This window comes from Globicephala melas, chromosome 7, assembly GCF_963455315.2.
Source record: "Globicephala melas chromosome 7, mGloMel1.2, whole genome shotgun sequence".
In the NCBI taxonomy this organism is placed as follows: Eukaryota; Metazoa; Chordata; class Mammalia; order Artiodactyla; family Delphinidae; genus Globicephala; species Globicephala melas.
Window position 1 is genome coordinate 43,226,384 of NC_083320.1, and position 17,123 is coordinate 43,243,506.

The following is a 17,123-nucleotide window of genomic DNA, read 5'->3' on the forward strand; positions in this document are numbered from 1 at the left end:
GGAAGAGAGGAGAACAGATGGAAAATGCATACATTTACCACTCACCACCAGAATACAGACATTGGGAAAGGCAGGAGTTATTTTTTAAATACACTTTAATAGCAGAATTGTTTCTTCATAGTCTAGTATACATGGCATATTTTTGTGATTTTTGCTTATATTTAACAGTCATTAAACTAAAAATCAAATGTATAGAAGGATAACTGTAACTGTCTCTAAATGAGGATAGAATATTTCATTATTTCATCTTTTCATCACTGAATCATTCTAGTTTTGTTGGTTTCCAAAAAAAAATTTACACTAAAAACAAGTGCAGGGGCTTCCCTGGTAGCGCAGTGGTTAAGAATCCGCCTGCCAATGCAGGGGATACGGGTTCGATCCCTGGCCTGGGAAGATCCCACATGCTGCAGAGCAACTAAGCCCATGTGCCACAACTACTGAGCCTGCACTCTAGACCCCACAAGCCACAACTACTGAGCCCGCATGCCGCAACTACTGAAGCTCACGTGCCTAGAGCCCATGCTCTGCAACAAGAGAAGTCACGACAATGAGAAGCCCGCACACCGCAAAGAAGAGTAGCCCCTGCTTGCCGCAACTAGAGAAAGCCTGTGTGGAGCAACAAAGACCCAAGACAGCCAAAAATAAAAACAAATAAATTAATTAATTTTAAAAAAAGTGCAGATGTGAATAAAGATACATTCATTTTTGGATAATAAAGTTCCAGATCATAGAACTTTTATACATAAATAGGATTAATGAAAACCCCTAACTTTGAGTTCTGTGAAAAGTAAGGATTTATAAACGTTTTAATAAATTGAGTTTAGCTAACAGACATTTAGAGGAGACAAACAAAAGGACTGAAAAATGCATCTTCTGAACCTGGAAGCGGGGGGAACTCTACCAAACTCATTTTACAAGGTCACCATCACCCTGATACCAAAACCGGACAGATATCACAAAAAAAGACAATTACATGTCAATATTCCTGATGAACACAGATGCAAAAATCCTCAACAGAATATTAGCAAAGCAAATTCAGCAATTCATTAAAAGGATCATACAGCTTGATCAAGTAGGATTTATTGCAGGGATGCAAGGATGGTTCAACATCCACAAATCAGTAAATGCGTTCCACCAAATTAACAAAATAAAGGATAAAAATCATTATGATCATCTCAATAGATGCAGAAAAAGCATTTGACGAAATTCAACATCCATTTAGGATAAAAACTGTCAACAAAGTGGGCACAGAGGGAATGTATCTCAACATAATAAAGGCCATATATGACAAGTCCACAGCTAACACCACACTCAACAGTGAAAAGCTGAAAGCTTTTCTTCTAAGATCAGGAACAAAATAAGGATGCCCACTCACCATTTTTATTCAACATAGTATTGGAAGTCCTAGATAAAAAGCAATCAAGACAAGAAAAAGAAATAAAAGAAATCCAAATTGGAAAGGAAAAAGTCAAACTGTCACTATTTGCAGATGACATGATATTATATACAGAAATTTAAAGGCTCCATCAAAAAACTGTTAGAATAACCGAATTCGGTGAAGTTGTAAGATACAAAATCAATACACAATAAGTCTGTTGCATTTCTATACACTAATAACAAACTATCAAAAAAGAGAAATTAAGAAAACAATCTCATTTGCAATTGCATTAAAGAATAAAACACCTAGGAATAACTTTAACCAGGAGGTGAAAGACCTGTATTGAAAACTACAAGGCATTAATGAAAGAAACTGAAGACAACACAAATAAACAAAAAAATATTCTGTGTTCATGAACTGGAATACTGTTAAAATGTCCATACTGCCCAAATTAATATACAGATTCAATGCAATCCCTATAAAAATTACAATGGTATTTTTCACAGAAATAGAAAATAAATCTAAAATTTGTACAGAACCACAAAAGACCCCAAATAACCACAGCAATCTTGAGTAAGAAAAACAACGCTGGAGGCATCACACTCCCTGATGTCAAATCATATTACAAAGCTACAGTAATTAAAACAGATGGTATTGGTATAAAAACAGATACAGAGATCAATGGACCAGAATAGAACCCAGATATAAACCCAAACATATATGGTCAATTAATTTACAACAAAGGAACCAAATATATACAATGGAGAAAGGACAGCCTCTTCGATAAACAGTGTTGGGGAAACTGGACAGCCACATGCAAAAGAATGACACTGGACCACTATCATACACTATACACAAAAATTAACTAAAAATGGATTAAAAAACTTGAACCTAAGACCTAAAATCATAAAACTCCTAGAAAAAACATAAGCAGTAAGCTTCTTGACACAGGTCTTGTGATATTTTTGAATCTGACACCAAAAGCAAAAGCAAAAATAAACAAGCAGGACTATATCAAACTAAAAAGCTTCTACACAGCAAAGGAAACCAACAAAATGAAAAGGCAACCTACTTAATAGGAGAAAATATTTGCAAATTATATGTCTGATAAGGGGCTAATATCCAAAATATGTAAAGAATTCATACAACTCAGCAACACAATAAATAGTCCAATTAAAGAATGAGCTATAAATACACATTTTTCCAAAGACATTCAGACGGCCAACAGGTACATGAAAATATGCTCTACATCATTATTGGGGAAATGCAAATCAAAACCACAGTGAAATATCACACCTGTTAGAATGGTTATTATCAAAAAGACTAGAAACAACAGGTGTTGGCGAGGATGCAGAGAAAAGGGAACCCTTGTACACCGTTGGTGGGAATGTAAATTGGTGCAGCACTATGGAAAACAGTATGGAGGTTACTCAAAAAATTAAAAACAGAACTACCATATGATCCGGCAATTCCATTTCTAGGCATTTATTGAAGAAAATGAAAACACTAACTTGAAAAGATATATGCACCCCCATTTTCACTGCAGTATCATTTATAATAGTCAACATACAGAAACAAAGTGTCCATCAATGGATGAGCGGATAAAAAGTTGAGACACACAGGAATATTACTAAGCCATAAAAAAGAACGAAATCTTGCCATTTAAGACAACATGGATGGACTTCAAGGGCATTGTACTACATAAAGTAAGGCACACAGAGAAAGACAAATACTATATGATCTCTCTCATATTTGGAATCTAAACACAAAAAAACAAGCTCATAGATACAGAGGACAGATTGGTGGCTGTAAGAGGTAGGAGTGGAGGGTTGGGAAAATGGGTGAAGAGCCACCAAACCGACTTCTAGAGCATTGAAGAGCCTACTCAGAATTAGGTAGAAACTTTGCAAATAGGCCATTATCACCAGTATCAGTTCTTAAAGAACTTTTAATGTAATTTTAACATTCCAAAAAGATAAACACTATTCTGTCAAGTGGTCCAGGTGGTCATTAACTCCAAGAATCCAGCTAAAGAAGGCTTTTTCTTGGTTCCACAATTAACTATGTAATGATACAGACTGAAGTACCTAAGTTAGCCTTTTTTGGGGGTGCTTGCTTAACAAAGTTTGAGATTTCAAAATTATTAAGATAGAACAGTGACATAAGTTCATTTTTTGTAGATATAAACACTATTTGAAATTATCTTATGTAGTTACTTATCTAGGCTGTTATTTTCTGTACTGACTCCTGGTATTTATGGTCTATGAGATCATGTCTCATGTGATCTTGCCCAGAATATAGAGTAGTTCCTGTCTTGTAGGAGGTGCTCCAAATTGCTGCATAAAGGTAAATGAACAAATGAATAAACTTTTGCACCTATTTTGCACGTTATTTGTAAAACACTTTTTAACTTCTCTAGTAGTACTGCCTTCCTCCCTTTTCCTTGCATCTCTACAAAGGAAGCTGTCTAGGGCAAAATAAATTACAACACGGTCACTGGATTTGGCCCCAAGTCCTATAAAACCTGTTTGTTTTTGTGCATTTGGTCCAGCAGCGAGCAAATAATGAAGAAAGCTAATTGTAGTTTTCTAATCAGGAGGGTGGCACATTATTACTTCACAGTCTGAACCAGTCCTTTCTCTTTTCTCCTTTCTCATGAAGATTTACAGTCAACATGCAGCTTAATGAGATGGTTTTAAAGTGAGCTTAAAAAAAAAAAAAGTTTGAGCTTCCCTGGTGGCGCAGTGGTTGAGAGTCCGCCTGCCATGCAGGGGACATGGGTTCGTGCCCCGGTCCAGGAAGATCCCACATGCTGCGGAGCGGCTGGGCCCGTGGGCCATGGCCGCTGAGCCTGCGCGTCTGGAGCCTGTTGCTCCGCAACGGGAGAGGCCACAACAGTGAGAGGCCCGCGTACCACAAACAAACAAAAAAACAACAAAAAAAATGCATGTGTTTCTAGACTCTTAGTCTTGTATTTAGTCATCTATTTGGTAGGAGTGCGTGAACAGATAATTGTACTTTAAATAAATGTCAGGATTTGAAGGGTGAATTATTATTATTTTTTTTTGGTACGCGGGCCGCTCACTGTTGTGGCCTCCCGTTGTGGAGCAGAGGCTCTGGACGCGCAGGCTCAGCGGCCATGGCACACGCGCCCAGCCGCTCTGCGGCATGTGTGGGATCTTCCCGGACCGGGGCAGGAACCCGTGTCCCCTGCAATGGCAGGCGGACTCTCAACCACTGAGCCACCAGGGAAGCCCTGAAGGGTGAACTTTATTAACTTACCAAATGGGAAATATTTCTTTGAAATTTTAAGAATTATAGTGAAAAATCAGTGGTAGATTGAGTCACTGTACAAAATTTCCTTTATCAATATTAGACTTGAGCCTTAAAACTTCATGTCAAACTCACTTGGCATTAAGTACATCTACAGACAAGTCAGTGTCTATTATTGTTACTTACTGAAGAAAAGCTGACAGTGACATAAAAATGTTGGCTATTATTTTTTCTCTTGGTACATATTTAAAGACTTTTTGGTTACCACCCTTCATTTTATCCCTTCAACCTTCCAGGGATTGCTTAGTCAGTTATCAAACACCTGGCTTTTTTTTTTTCAAGCTTTATATTCTAAAGTTTTCTAGATAAGAAATGAAAAAAAGTAACTCACTGATTTACTGTATTGAGTTGTCACAGGGTAACAAATTTGTGCCAATATAATACTAAAGAATGGCATATTTCTGAACCTCTAGCTGAGTGGAATTAAGTGAGCCAAACATACAATTGATGGAATTGAAATTTTATCTAGGAGTCCCAAGGATGTTTAGATGCCAGTGTTATTTAATATGCTTGCTGGTATATGGCACAGAAAACTCAGCCCCGTCAATCCTAGAGTTAGAGAATTGAGGCAGCCTCCCTGTTTCTACAGATTGTAACCATCACAGGGGGAGGAACCTTGCCTCTTAGAGCAGCATCTCCAACACATAACATACTGCCTGAACACTGTGTGTGTGTGTGTGTGTGTGTGTAAATAGAAAAATAAAAAGAAAAGCAAAACAAAACTCAGAAATTCATGCCCACAGTATATCACATCAGGCTACCCACTCAGATCCTATGCCCAAACGCCAGCACTAATTGATGCTATATAAGTCCAAAAAATACTAGGTAAACCAAAAGTTTCAATCTATTAAAAACTTCTGCAGAAGATCCCTAATTCTTAACTAACGCAAAATTCTAAACCTTGCAATGGCAATGAATAAGAACTTTCACAAAGCAAAAACTGTAAAACACAATATGCAAACATCAGCAGCTCTCTATCCAAAAGCCCCACATGTACAAGGTAAATGTACTAACATGCCAGTAAGCAGATCATTACATAACAAAGCCCAACATATAAGGGATACCAAATAAACAACAGTGATGGTTCTGTGGCAGACATATATGGTGGATGTAAAATAAAATTGCACAACAGAGACAAAATAAAAATTAAAGCTTCTCCAGTTTTTATTACTTGGCTAAAAACACAGCAATTCGTTTTTTCTCCTTTGTTTCTCCTTTAGGTGAAAAAGAAAAAATGTCATATAATGACTGTTGTAACAGAATATTTTAGTTGAAACACTTCACAAACAGGTAATAGAAAGTTAAGCTCTACTTCCCTCCTCCCGAAAACCATTCTCTAAAGTTTCTCTTTTGGGTAAAAAGAGGAAACATTAAGGCAGAAATATTTTATTGGTATGATTAAAGAGGGTTAATAGTATTAGTCACCACAAAAATTTTAACAAAATCACTTGTCGTGCAACTTGAAAGGATGTCAAAATGAAGTTCCATTTTGCAGAAAATGTAGCATTTATTCATTTCAATTCAAAGTAGAAACAATATTATTTAGTTCATTTCTTTAAGTTATAAAACTTGTGCATAGACCTGGACCCACAGATGCATGTATTCAAAGTTGATTGTAAAATAAATTACCAACAATAAGCTATATCATATTGAAAAAAAGTTTACACTTTAACACTTATGGATTAAAAAAAATATTTTAAATAAAAGTAGTGGCAAATGTCAACATTAAAAGATTTGGAAATGAACATATCAGCAATGTGAAGATTTGAAAATGAAAAGCCATTTTATGAGCAACTTTGATATAATTTTTAAAGTTACCTCATTTTCAGCCAAAAGTTAATTATGATAGGAAAGGGTGAAAAAGAAAGAATACTCAAGATTAACAGATTTTGAGTTTTTCAATTAGGATCTTTAATTTTGAGGGACTATGAGAAAGAACAAAAAACAGACCTTGGATTGAGTTCAATAAATAATTTATATCACATCATTTAATCTCTTTTAAATGGAAACAAGACTTAAGTTTTATGTTATCCCCTCAAAGGATGAACTGTAATGATCCTCAGCGATGTTTCGTGATAATAATTAATTCTAAGCTAAGGAAAAGTTTAACAAGAGGCTGAAGATGATCATTTTAATTTGGATCTTACAATGGAATGGCCCAAACATGAATAGTTATATTTGCATAACTGACGCTAATATTTCAGCATCATTCTAATTTTAATAGATATAAGGTGAAAGCAAGCAGAGCTTATTTGAACAAGAGCCAGTCACTTAAAAGTTCAGGTTCTCACCTATACAAACTTGTGGGGAGAAAAGCTTCCTAGGCAAGTTTAAATTCTGAGAAGAAACTGGTACTTTTTTTAAAGAGTAATAATATTTAAGTTTTAACATTTAAGTCAACTAAGTCTTTTAAAAATTAATGCATTTCAAGAACAGCAATATACATTTACTTCATGAATAAAAAATAAAAATCCCAGAACTATGAAAAAGGTGGATGCTAAGGACAAGACACACAACAGAGTAATAGACAAATACAGAGCCTTATTCTGAAGCCACTCAAAGATCCAAACATCTAAAATAAAAACAATGTGCTGGGAAAAAAAGACAACCTAAAAAGAAAAAAAAAAAAATTTTTTTTTTTTCAGAAAACATTTGTTTAGAACTCCAATAATCTTTTGGTTACTTAAAATCTTTTTACTTATATATTTAGCCTAATCCCAAAGGAATTTAATTTAAAAAGCCAGTGATGCAACATTTATTTTTAGAGTCACATTTCTGCTACTCTTTACTTTCTTTCAAAGGTTCTGGGGTAATGTTTTATTTTTAGAACTACTGTATAATTGTGACATTCACTTCTAACTTTACTAGTCTTTATAAACATGGCATATAACTATATACTAGAAAAATACAATTAAGTAGTTTTAATAAACACTGATGGGACAATCAGTTTGCCAAATAACTTACAGTCATATTAACCAGTACTGCTAGTTATGCTTCTCAATAAAAATAAACAACCAACAAATAACTGTCCCAAAAAACATAAACCAACCCCATCAAAAAAGAGAAAATAAAAGTAAATACATTAATTGAGAAAGCAAGGTGCTACCTGGAAAAGAGGGCTGGGAGGAATGGGAGTTTCCACCAGATAACCTTTAAGATTACTTTCCAGCTCAACCATGTGATTCTAATAAATTACAAGATTACGGTAAATGAAAGAACATCAAATATCTAGAAAGCATAAACTATGTTTTAAAAATAAAAAAAATTCTTCAACTGTTTACAGGATATGAATTAAAATTATAACTAAGGGTTCCAAGTGGAATTGCTAGGCCAAAGAGATTTTCATTATGTAAACAAAAATCACCAGAAATATAATATGAAACAGACATTTAAAACTGTCTCAGGTAAGAATTTGTCCTTTTAAAAGCTAAGCCCTCCAAATAGATAATTTTAATCATCTGATACATTAGGACTGAAAACATTTCAGCAAGGTAAATACTTGATGAAATAAAAATCGTAATTTTTTATAATAATATATCCAGAAAAATCAGGTCCTCAGACATAAAATTTGGCCTAAAAACAAGTATACCAAATTGTTCTCTACCACTGAGATTTTAACTAAAATATTTTCGAATTAGTAGATGAAATTTAGAGTTAGAAGTCTAATAATAATAACAACAGTGTTATGAGATCAACTGCCAGAATTTGTCATTTTATTACTCTTTTCTATGAGCCTCCATACTGGACTGCTTACAGAGTTCATCAAAGCACTTGGAATCAAGGATCATCACTTCTTTATTTAACCAAAACATAACAGTTCCCAATAAGAAGTGTTTTGTAATTTATGCCAAAAATACCACAGACGCCACCAGAAAAGCAATGTGCTAAGTGCTAATTAGTAGCCTATTCATTTTAATTAAAGGTCAATGGATCAGGAAGCCATTATAAAAGTTTTGATCAGTGCTGGTTTTACACATCTTAAAAATCTCTATAGCTACAACTTATTAAAATTACTAACAGATCTACAATCTACAAAACAGGTAAGGTTAACTAAGTCAACCTTAAAATAAGTTTCCTTCCTTTTGTATGCTCACAATATAAATTTAGAAAGGAATGTTTTAAAACCACAGTAATAAAATCAGTTCATTAAATAAAGATTTATCAGTCTATTTAACAATTTTTTTAAAAAGTACCTTTTCTATTACTATTTAAGTAGTTAGGGACTCTAAAAAAAGTCAAGTTTTGCCAGCTCTCTTTTATATTGGATAGATTTTTGCCCTAGATGACCTTATAGTTTTAAAAGCAAAAAGTCCAGACTAAGTGTAATTTCTAAATTTCTTCAATGTGCATTGTATGGTATTCACATTAATAAACTACTACTGGGTCAGAAAGAGGGAGAAGAGGAAAAAAAGAATCTCTCCCAGTCCAGTTAAATTCCTTCCATTTCTAAACAGTGTAGAAAACAAATGTTTTAACTGTGTTACAATCTGAAATAAAAGTGGATGAATGATATACTTGAATGTATGTTCATGTATAATTTGGGCCTTGAATTTCATGACAGTGAATGGACTAAAGTAACCTGAATAAATGTGCGTAAAAATCTGAGGGATGAGCCATGATGAATCATAACAAGCCCCATCTCCAACATCTGGTTTTAATTAAATATTATATTTAATATAAAATGGTAAAGAAGGAACTGAACAGAAAGCATGTTACTTAAAAAAAAAAATGCATTCTAGCATTTTCAAGACCATCGTGGAGAAAAACAAATTTTTACAAATGAATAGCGGAGACTCTTAAAACTAAAAATTGTGCACAATTTTTAGAATAAAACTATTCCATAAAGTAAACTGTTCAAACTAAGAAGTACAATATTTTAAGTTGAATACAATCCTTCAATATAATAATTCTGGACACTACTTTAAAGTCAGCTTCCACATGAAATCTGATGTTCTTGCTTTCCCTTTTGTGGAGTTCTCCAATATCATTATTCTACTCTGACAGTGCTAGTAGTGAATGGGAGCAAAACAGAAACCACAAATCTTTAAAGGTAAATTGAACAAGTAAAATATGTTATATTTTATAAATTCCGGTAGAGCAAAAATGTTCGAAGTTCTCTTACGACAAAAACCTGGAATAGATCGATGAACCATTTACATGTGACATACTATGTAAAAATAATTGCTGCTGATTTTTAGGCTATGGATAATGGACATAGATAAATATAAAGATAGATAGACATCTATTAGATATACACATAAACACATACATTGTATATAAATTATCAAGATACCGACTGACAATATCAGTCTATATCAGTGGTTCTTTCCACATACGTACATGCCTATGAAACTACACTGTCAGATCAAGCTCTGAGTTACCTCTCTGTTTCAAATGGATTAAAAACATCAACAACAAAAACAACGCCAAATGTATCTTTAATAGCAAGTGATCACAAACTTACATATTGAATATACCATGACAATGGAACTGCCTATTTACTAATCCCAAAAGAACTTTATGAAAAAAGCCCACAGATAAATACAAATTCCTGTAAACAACAGTATTTCCCCTTCACAGAGTTTTTAAAACTTCTATAATATATTTGGGATGTCTTCTCTGGATATGAATGGAAGATTTCATCAAACAAAAATTTAAAGTACTGTATTTGATCTACAATGCATGTAACCTCATTATAATTTGGATCATGCTGTGGAAATATACTAAGTTCCTTCTGAAAGTTAAATTCCTTAAAAAGTAGTTAGGGTGAATTTTAATATTACAGTTATTCTACTCAATATACATTCTACTGAGACTGACAGTTCTATTCTAAAGCAATAATACTCTTCATTTGATTTTAGCAACATGTTATTCCTACTCTGCACAATAGGTAAAACAACAATTACATAGTGAATCATTGATATTCTTCCTCAGAAAGCAGAAAGAACCTGCAAATGGGGTAGTGGGGTTTTTTTTTTAAGTTGTCAAATGGAAAAAAAAAAAAAAAAATTGGGAGAAAAGTCTTTATTCAAATACTTCTAGTACAACCAATAGAAAAACGTCCTCCCTGCAAAAAAAAAAAACCCACCAACGCTATACTGCTTTAAAAAAAAAGAATCAAATGAAGCCCTTGAGTATTTCTATACTTTCTCTTCACAGCAGCCTCAGAATTAGCTAAAAATATAAAGCATTTTAATATCTTCATAAAGGATGACTTTTTAAGTTAAAATTCCAACTACTGTACTTAAAATGCTGAAGTTGCTTTCATAAAAAAAACAATAAAATCAGCTTAAAATAAATTTATTGTACAATACAAAAAGTAGGTATACTGGAAAATAAAAGGTACATTAATATACAAAGCAAATAAAAGAAAGCTAAATAACACAAATGGTTTAATCCAAACACTAAGATAAAATACATAACATTTATGCTAAAAATAAAGTATTTCAGAAAGGATATGCATTTCAAATGAAATGTTAATGATGGAAAAAAAAGAAAAACAAATATGCTAACTTCAAAATGCTTGAATATCAAGAATCAGTAATGGCAAAAAACATTAAATCCAAAAATACTGGGTACTTTTCAAGAATTTTATTTGAAAAGGTATTTAAAATACTGAAAGAATCAAAATAATGTCTTTAAATCCGGCAAAGGTTTTCCTTTTTTTTTATTTTTAAATAAAGTTTGGGGGCCTATTCACAGTATCTTCCCTCTTCTTCCATTTATACCTTGCTACAAAAATTTCTGGATGCTCATCCTTAACAAGATTCTATAAACAAAGTAGCTTAGGTAACCCTACTCCATTGGTAAGTGTGTATTTAAGCCTTACAAACATAGTAAGTGGCACAAATTAACATAATTTTGAAATCTATACAAATATGGACACAATATGAAACATTAAGTTTCCATTTTATAAAGTAAAACCTACCTCCAAATGAAACAGTAAAATATAACAATTAGAGCACAGGGGGGAAAAAATAAAGCCTGTTTTGCAAACTATAAATTTAGACATTCAGTTCCGCAAAGCACAATACCTCTGTGAAACTAATTCGAATGACACTGTTCAAAGGCGTAGCAGAGGTAAGGCCTTCAGCCACACCATTCTCACATAAATGGCCAAACCAGAAGCATCCAGTTAGGATATGCATCTGTACATCAGAGGAACACTGAATTAGCCATAAAATCCTTGGTAATATCCTCTAAAACCTAACATATAATTATTTAAATATATGTTTAATACTTCAGTTAGGCCAAAAGACTTTTGACCAAGTTTGGAAAGGAACTTCTTTTCCTAATATCATAGTTCCCAAACTCATATAATCAAGACTTTCTATATCTGTATTTGCACTAGCATCTAAATCATCCAGGAAAAAACTTTTTGCTGCACTACAATTACTTTTATAGACTTTACCCTACCACATGTATGCCATGATACTAAGAAACTATCAAGTTCTCCTTCTGACCTCACCCCTGCCCTCCAAAATCTTGAAGCTGTGGGGGAACTGTGGGGAGAACCAGAGAAGTATACAGAGGAAGGAAGAAGTGTGAATAGGTCCTACACAATTTTACAATCACTTTGCCAAGACTGACTTTAAACATTGTGAATTATTTGAAATTAGGTTGTGTAGAACCTATAGTCCTTTTCTTAAAAACAAGTTTTGATTCTCAATATTGCATTTATATAACCAAACAAAAGGATTCAGATCTAACAGGCATTTTAGTAGCATACTAACTACCTTCAGACTGAATTCATTTCCTAAATACTCTAAAAGAATTCAAATAAAACAAACTTTATGAGATGTTATTATAATTTATCATAGAAGATTCATTAGCATTTGTGAAATTATTAAAAGCTAAAAACCAAGATTCACCATTCATATTTAAATATAACATGGAAAAAGTTACGTGGATATTACGAAAATAAAATTGTTCAGGTAAACATTTCACTTGAAGACACTCCCTGTTGCTCCTTCTGAGTAACCATTATAGCTTTTTAACAATGAAACATGTCATATTACATCTGAAATTCTTTGGCTGGAATGCTTTAATAACATAAGACACTCCTGTACATGACAATTCTGACAGAACAAAGGAGATGCAAAGTGAAAACGCAAAGACATTTTAAAGTGTTTGATAAAATTTTAAATAAATTTTTAAAACTTTAAAGCCGAAAAAAAAGTTAAAGCCAATCTATTACTAAAAATAGCATAATATCTTAAGCTAATTTTATAATCTACTGCTATATTAAATAATTTGGAATTTATTATTAAGTCTTTTTATTTTTGTATTTAGCTCTATTGCTACTAGAGACATCATGTCAGTTTTAAAAGTGGAAAAAACAAAATGGATGAAATTTATGAGTTCAGTGTGTAGGTTTCAGAACCAAGAAATTACAAATTTGTTACTATGTTAAAATGGGATTATCTTACTGCCTATATAGTTAAAATTTTAATTACACCAAGAAAAATTTTTAACAAATTTCTCCTTTCATTTTTTTTAAAATAAAGCAAATTTGCTTTATTTACTTATAAATACTTTTTAAAAGACTGACAAATCCACTTTTTAATCTATTAACTTTACACAAAGATTAAAAGAAAAAAAAGCTTTATGGCTCCAGCACCCAAGGTTGAGAACACAAAAAATTCAAATAAATATAGTATGCCAGAAAACTAAAGATGTTTGAAAGGTTAAATGAAGAACATTCTGAAACTAGAACCCATTTCTTTAGCTTTTCTCTCCCAGACTTTCCATTCTATATACTACAGTTGTAGAGATGTCCTCATTTGACTCAGGTGACACTTTTTTCCATACTGTCTCTTTTAAAGCAAGTTCTTGTTGGAGACTTTCATAGTCCAATGGTCCAAAGGAATGCTAGTTGTTCAAGCAACATACATAATTTATTAGTGCACTTGAGTGAAGAAAGGTCCAAGCTATAAAACGGTATTTTTCAATGAATGTTATTAAAATCTGTTAACATTTTCACCCACCACCATCTGATGTTTTGCTCCATGTTACTCATGTTGATGCCCATGGAAGTTTCTATTCTGTCGGCTTTGCATAATTCTCATATATTATTAGAAGTTACTTTGATTGGAACTAACGATAGGAAAATTTACTTAGTAAGTGTTAAAAGTTTTTTCTACTTATAAGTGCTTCATACATATTAGCTTCAAGTCTAGTTAGGTAACTTTACTCTAAACATTTTCCATTTGGGATGCAAAGAAATTTAAATTCAAAACAAGTCCTTTAGTGCAGTGAACAACAACAAAGACAAAAAAAAATCTTGTTCCTGGAATGTGAGCTCTGACTCCTTTAAAAAGGAGTATATATGTGCAAAAATATGAAGCCAAACACACTGATAACAAATGTTACCTTAAACTAACAGTGTCAGGAATATTGCATTAAATATTGCATTTCTACAGAAAAATACTTCATCTATGGTGACCTATATAAAACTTACTATGAAGCTTTGTCAGGTCTCTCACTAATACTATAATCCTTTCCCATTTACATATCCATCCACATCAAAATAAACTTCAATTTAAGACTATAACTGACAAATATTAAGAGTAAAAACAGGCTTTCTCTTTATAGCATGTAGCACTTTCCAATTTGTCTTCTTTTAACAGAATCAATTTTTTAAAATATTGCTTAAAATAGCAGAAAAATGGGGGAAGGGAGAAACCCCTGCTCCTAGGCTAACCAGTTCCAATTTAAATAAAACAGTAATATTTAATATCTATGTACTATTGGTCCAGGATGATAATGTCAACAATTTTTTTACACTCATTTGTTATTAGTAAAGATATGAGGCCACTAACAAACTAAGTTTTACTTAAACTGGTGAACCTCATTTTCTCTCTCTTAAAAAAAATTACATAATAATCTAAACAAGAATTTTGCTTACCCTTTGATCACCACCTTCTCTTCGAGGATCAAGTTTTTTTGCAAAGTGTCTCAAATTATCATAGTTATGGAAATTACACAGAGAAACAAGATCCTATAATTAAACAAAACAGGTATAAGAAACTGGCTAGTCATTGGCTATTGTTTTTTCACATTTTAATAAATTACACTAATACTGTCCAACTTAACTACTATCTCATGGAAAGGACCACTGCATGTTAATAAAGCAGCATGATGCGTCAAGAAGAGAACTGAAATTAGAATAAGAAGACGTGGGTTACAGATTTTGAAAACACTGCTTACTAGCCTGACCCTAGGGCTCCGCCACTCAAATTGTTTAACTGCCGTTTCCTGTAAAATGGGCATTATAATAATAGGACACATGAAATAATTTTTCTATCAAATAACTATAAAGCTGCACAAAAATATAAAGAAATATTCTGGTTATAATCTATTTTAATCTATAAGGAATCCAATGTCACTCTCTAGTTTTTGTAAAATCTGTAAAACTGAAAAATAAATTGGAATTTTAATTGAGAAAGTCTGCAGAAAAAATTATACTTAGTGCAGACTATAGGAAGTAGTAAATGTAAATAAAACCAGAAGATAAAATATTAGCAAGACTTGGGTAACAACAAAAAATACTGAACTAGGGGCTTCCCTGGTGGTGCAGTGGTTAAGAATCCGCCTGCCAATGCAGGAGACACGGGTTCGAGCTCTGGTCCCGGAAGATCCCCCATGCCGCAGAACAACTAAGCCCGTGTGCCACAACTACTGAGCCTGCGCTCTAGGGCCCATGAGCCACAACTACTGAAGGCCGCGAGCCACAACTACTGAAGTCCATGTGCCTAGAGCCCGTGCTCCACAATAAGAGAAGCCACTGCAATGAGAAGCCTGCACACTACAACGAAGAGTAGCCCCTGCTCGTCGCAACCAGAGAAAAGCCCACGTGCAGCAATGAAGACCCAAAAGCAGCCAAAAATAAAAAATAAATAAAAATAAAATTAAAAAAATATACTGAACTAGTTAAGAGTAGTAATAATTTTAAATTGCAGTACTTATGTCCTCAAAAAAAAAAAAAAAAGACTTTTAAAGGTAGTTTATGGATAAAGATATTCAACCATGCCGATTAAAGATAACAGTGTAAACTATAATAATCTTTCATTTATGTTGGAATTTAAATGACTTCTCCAAGTTTAGTATCTTTTGCTGAGCTTTTGGAAACTGAAAACTAATTATAACCATGAAAATTAAAATATGAGCATCAAACAAATGTAATTTGTAATTAGTGACGATGATTATATGGGAGCTGTGTGGTGGAGGCAGTTTAAAGCTCCTTTATGAACATGTCCATGGCTACTGAGTAACTGACAGACTGGCAGTGAGAGTGCCAACAATCAATAAACTCTGGAAAAGAGTAAAAAAGTAGAATCATCAGATGGCTCAACTTATATGATCATTATTTTCATTAAGAAAATATGCTTACGTGACAGAAGTGAATTCCCTTAACACTGTTGCCCATCTTGTCCAGGGGAGGAGACCAGCACATCATGCCCATGACATTGGGGACAACTAAAAGAATGCCCCCAGCAACTCCAGATTTTGCAGGAAGACCAACCTGAAAATAATTTGAAAAAAATGGACATTCATGTTAACATTTTAAAATAAGAAAAGTTATGTCCAACAGTAAGGGAACTGGTTAAAATATTATGGTATATATATCCATATAGAATTCCAACATTAAAAATGTAGATATGTATTTATCAACATGTTTATAATATAGTAAATGAAAAGAGTTATAAAACAGTTGGGATATATTTAAATATAGGAAAATATTTGAAAGATATACTCTAAGGAATTAAAGTAGATTACATCTAAATTGTGGGGCTATGCACATTTTTATTTTATTCTTTTTGACTATATTTCCTTATTGTTTTATAATAAACATGTATTGCTTTTAAGTATGAAGTGATTTTCAAAAAATATTTTATGACTAAAACAATGAGAAATTATCTCTTCTTAGAAGATTCTCTATTGTATACTGGCAGAGAAATTCTAAAGAATAGAGATAAGATGGTACTAATTCAAATTAATCCTCTTCAAAACATTTAAGCTTACATTATATAAAATTTGACAATTATGATAAAAGACAAAATTAATGTCATCAGGGAAGTGTTCATTAATGGCTAACTAACCATTCAGACCTTTTACTAGAAGTAATCTTGCACAAAAGTAACAAAACAAAATAATCACCTTAATGGGACCTACCAATTTACAGGGAATACCACGGACAAAGGAAGGGACATAATAAGCAAACCAAACTCTAAGAAACTTTACAGGAAAAAATGACCTAGTTTTTTCAACCAAAATAACAAGAAAAAAGAGATTAAGGGGGAGACTAAAGATTTAAAAAATAATAATAGAGACACAACCAACCACAATGTATGGCCCTTATTTGTAACCCAAGTGAAACAAATTGTAAAATAATAATTAAGATAATCCAGAT

The 17,123-nt window shown here is 32.8% G+C and overlaps 1 protein-coding gene across 3 annotated transcripts in view; it reads right to left on the reverse strand.

Annotated features, from left to right (window-relative positions):
- GLS (glutaminase) overlaps positions 1 to 17,123 on the reverse strand; it is a 76,037-nt gene that overhangs the window by 18,938 nt on the left and 39,976 nt on the right. For 2 of the 3 annotated variants that reach the window (XM_060302132.1, XM_060302131.1), the window contains 2 exons: positions 16,104 to 16,235; positions 14,619 to 14,711 (listed from right to left, as the gene is read on the reverse strand). In XM_060302132.1, coding sequence (XP_060158115.1) covers positions 14,619 to 14,711; positions 16,104 to 16,235 — 225 coding nt within the window. Of the gene's footprint in view, positions 1 to 10,995; positions 13,583 to 14,618; positions 14,712 to 16,103; positions 16,236 to 17,123 lie in introns of those variants that run through there. The other variant, XM_060302134.2, reaches the window with a different exon arrangement.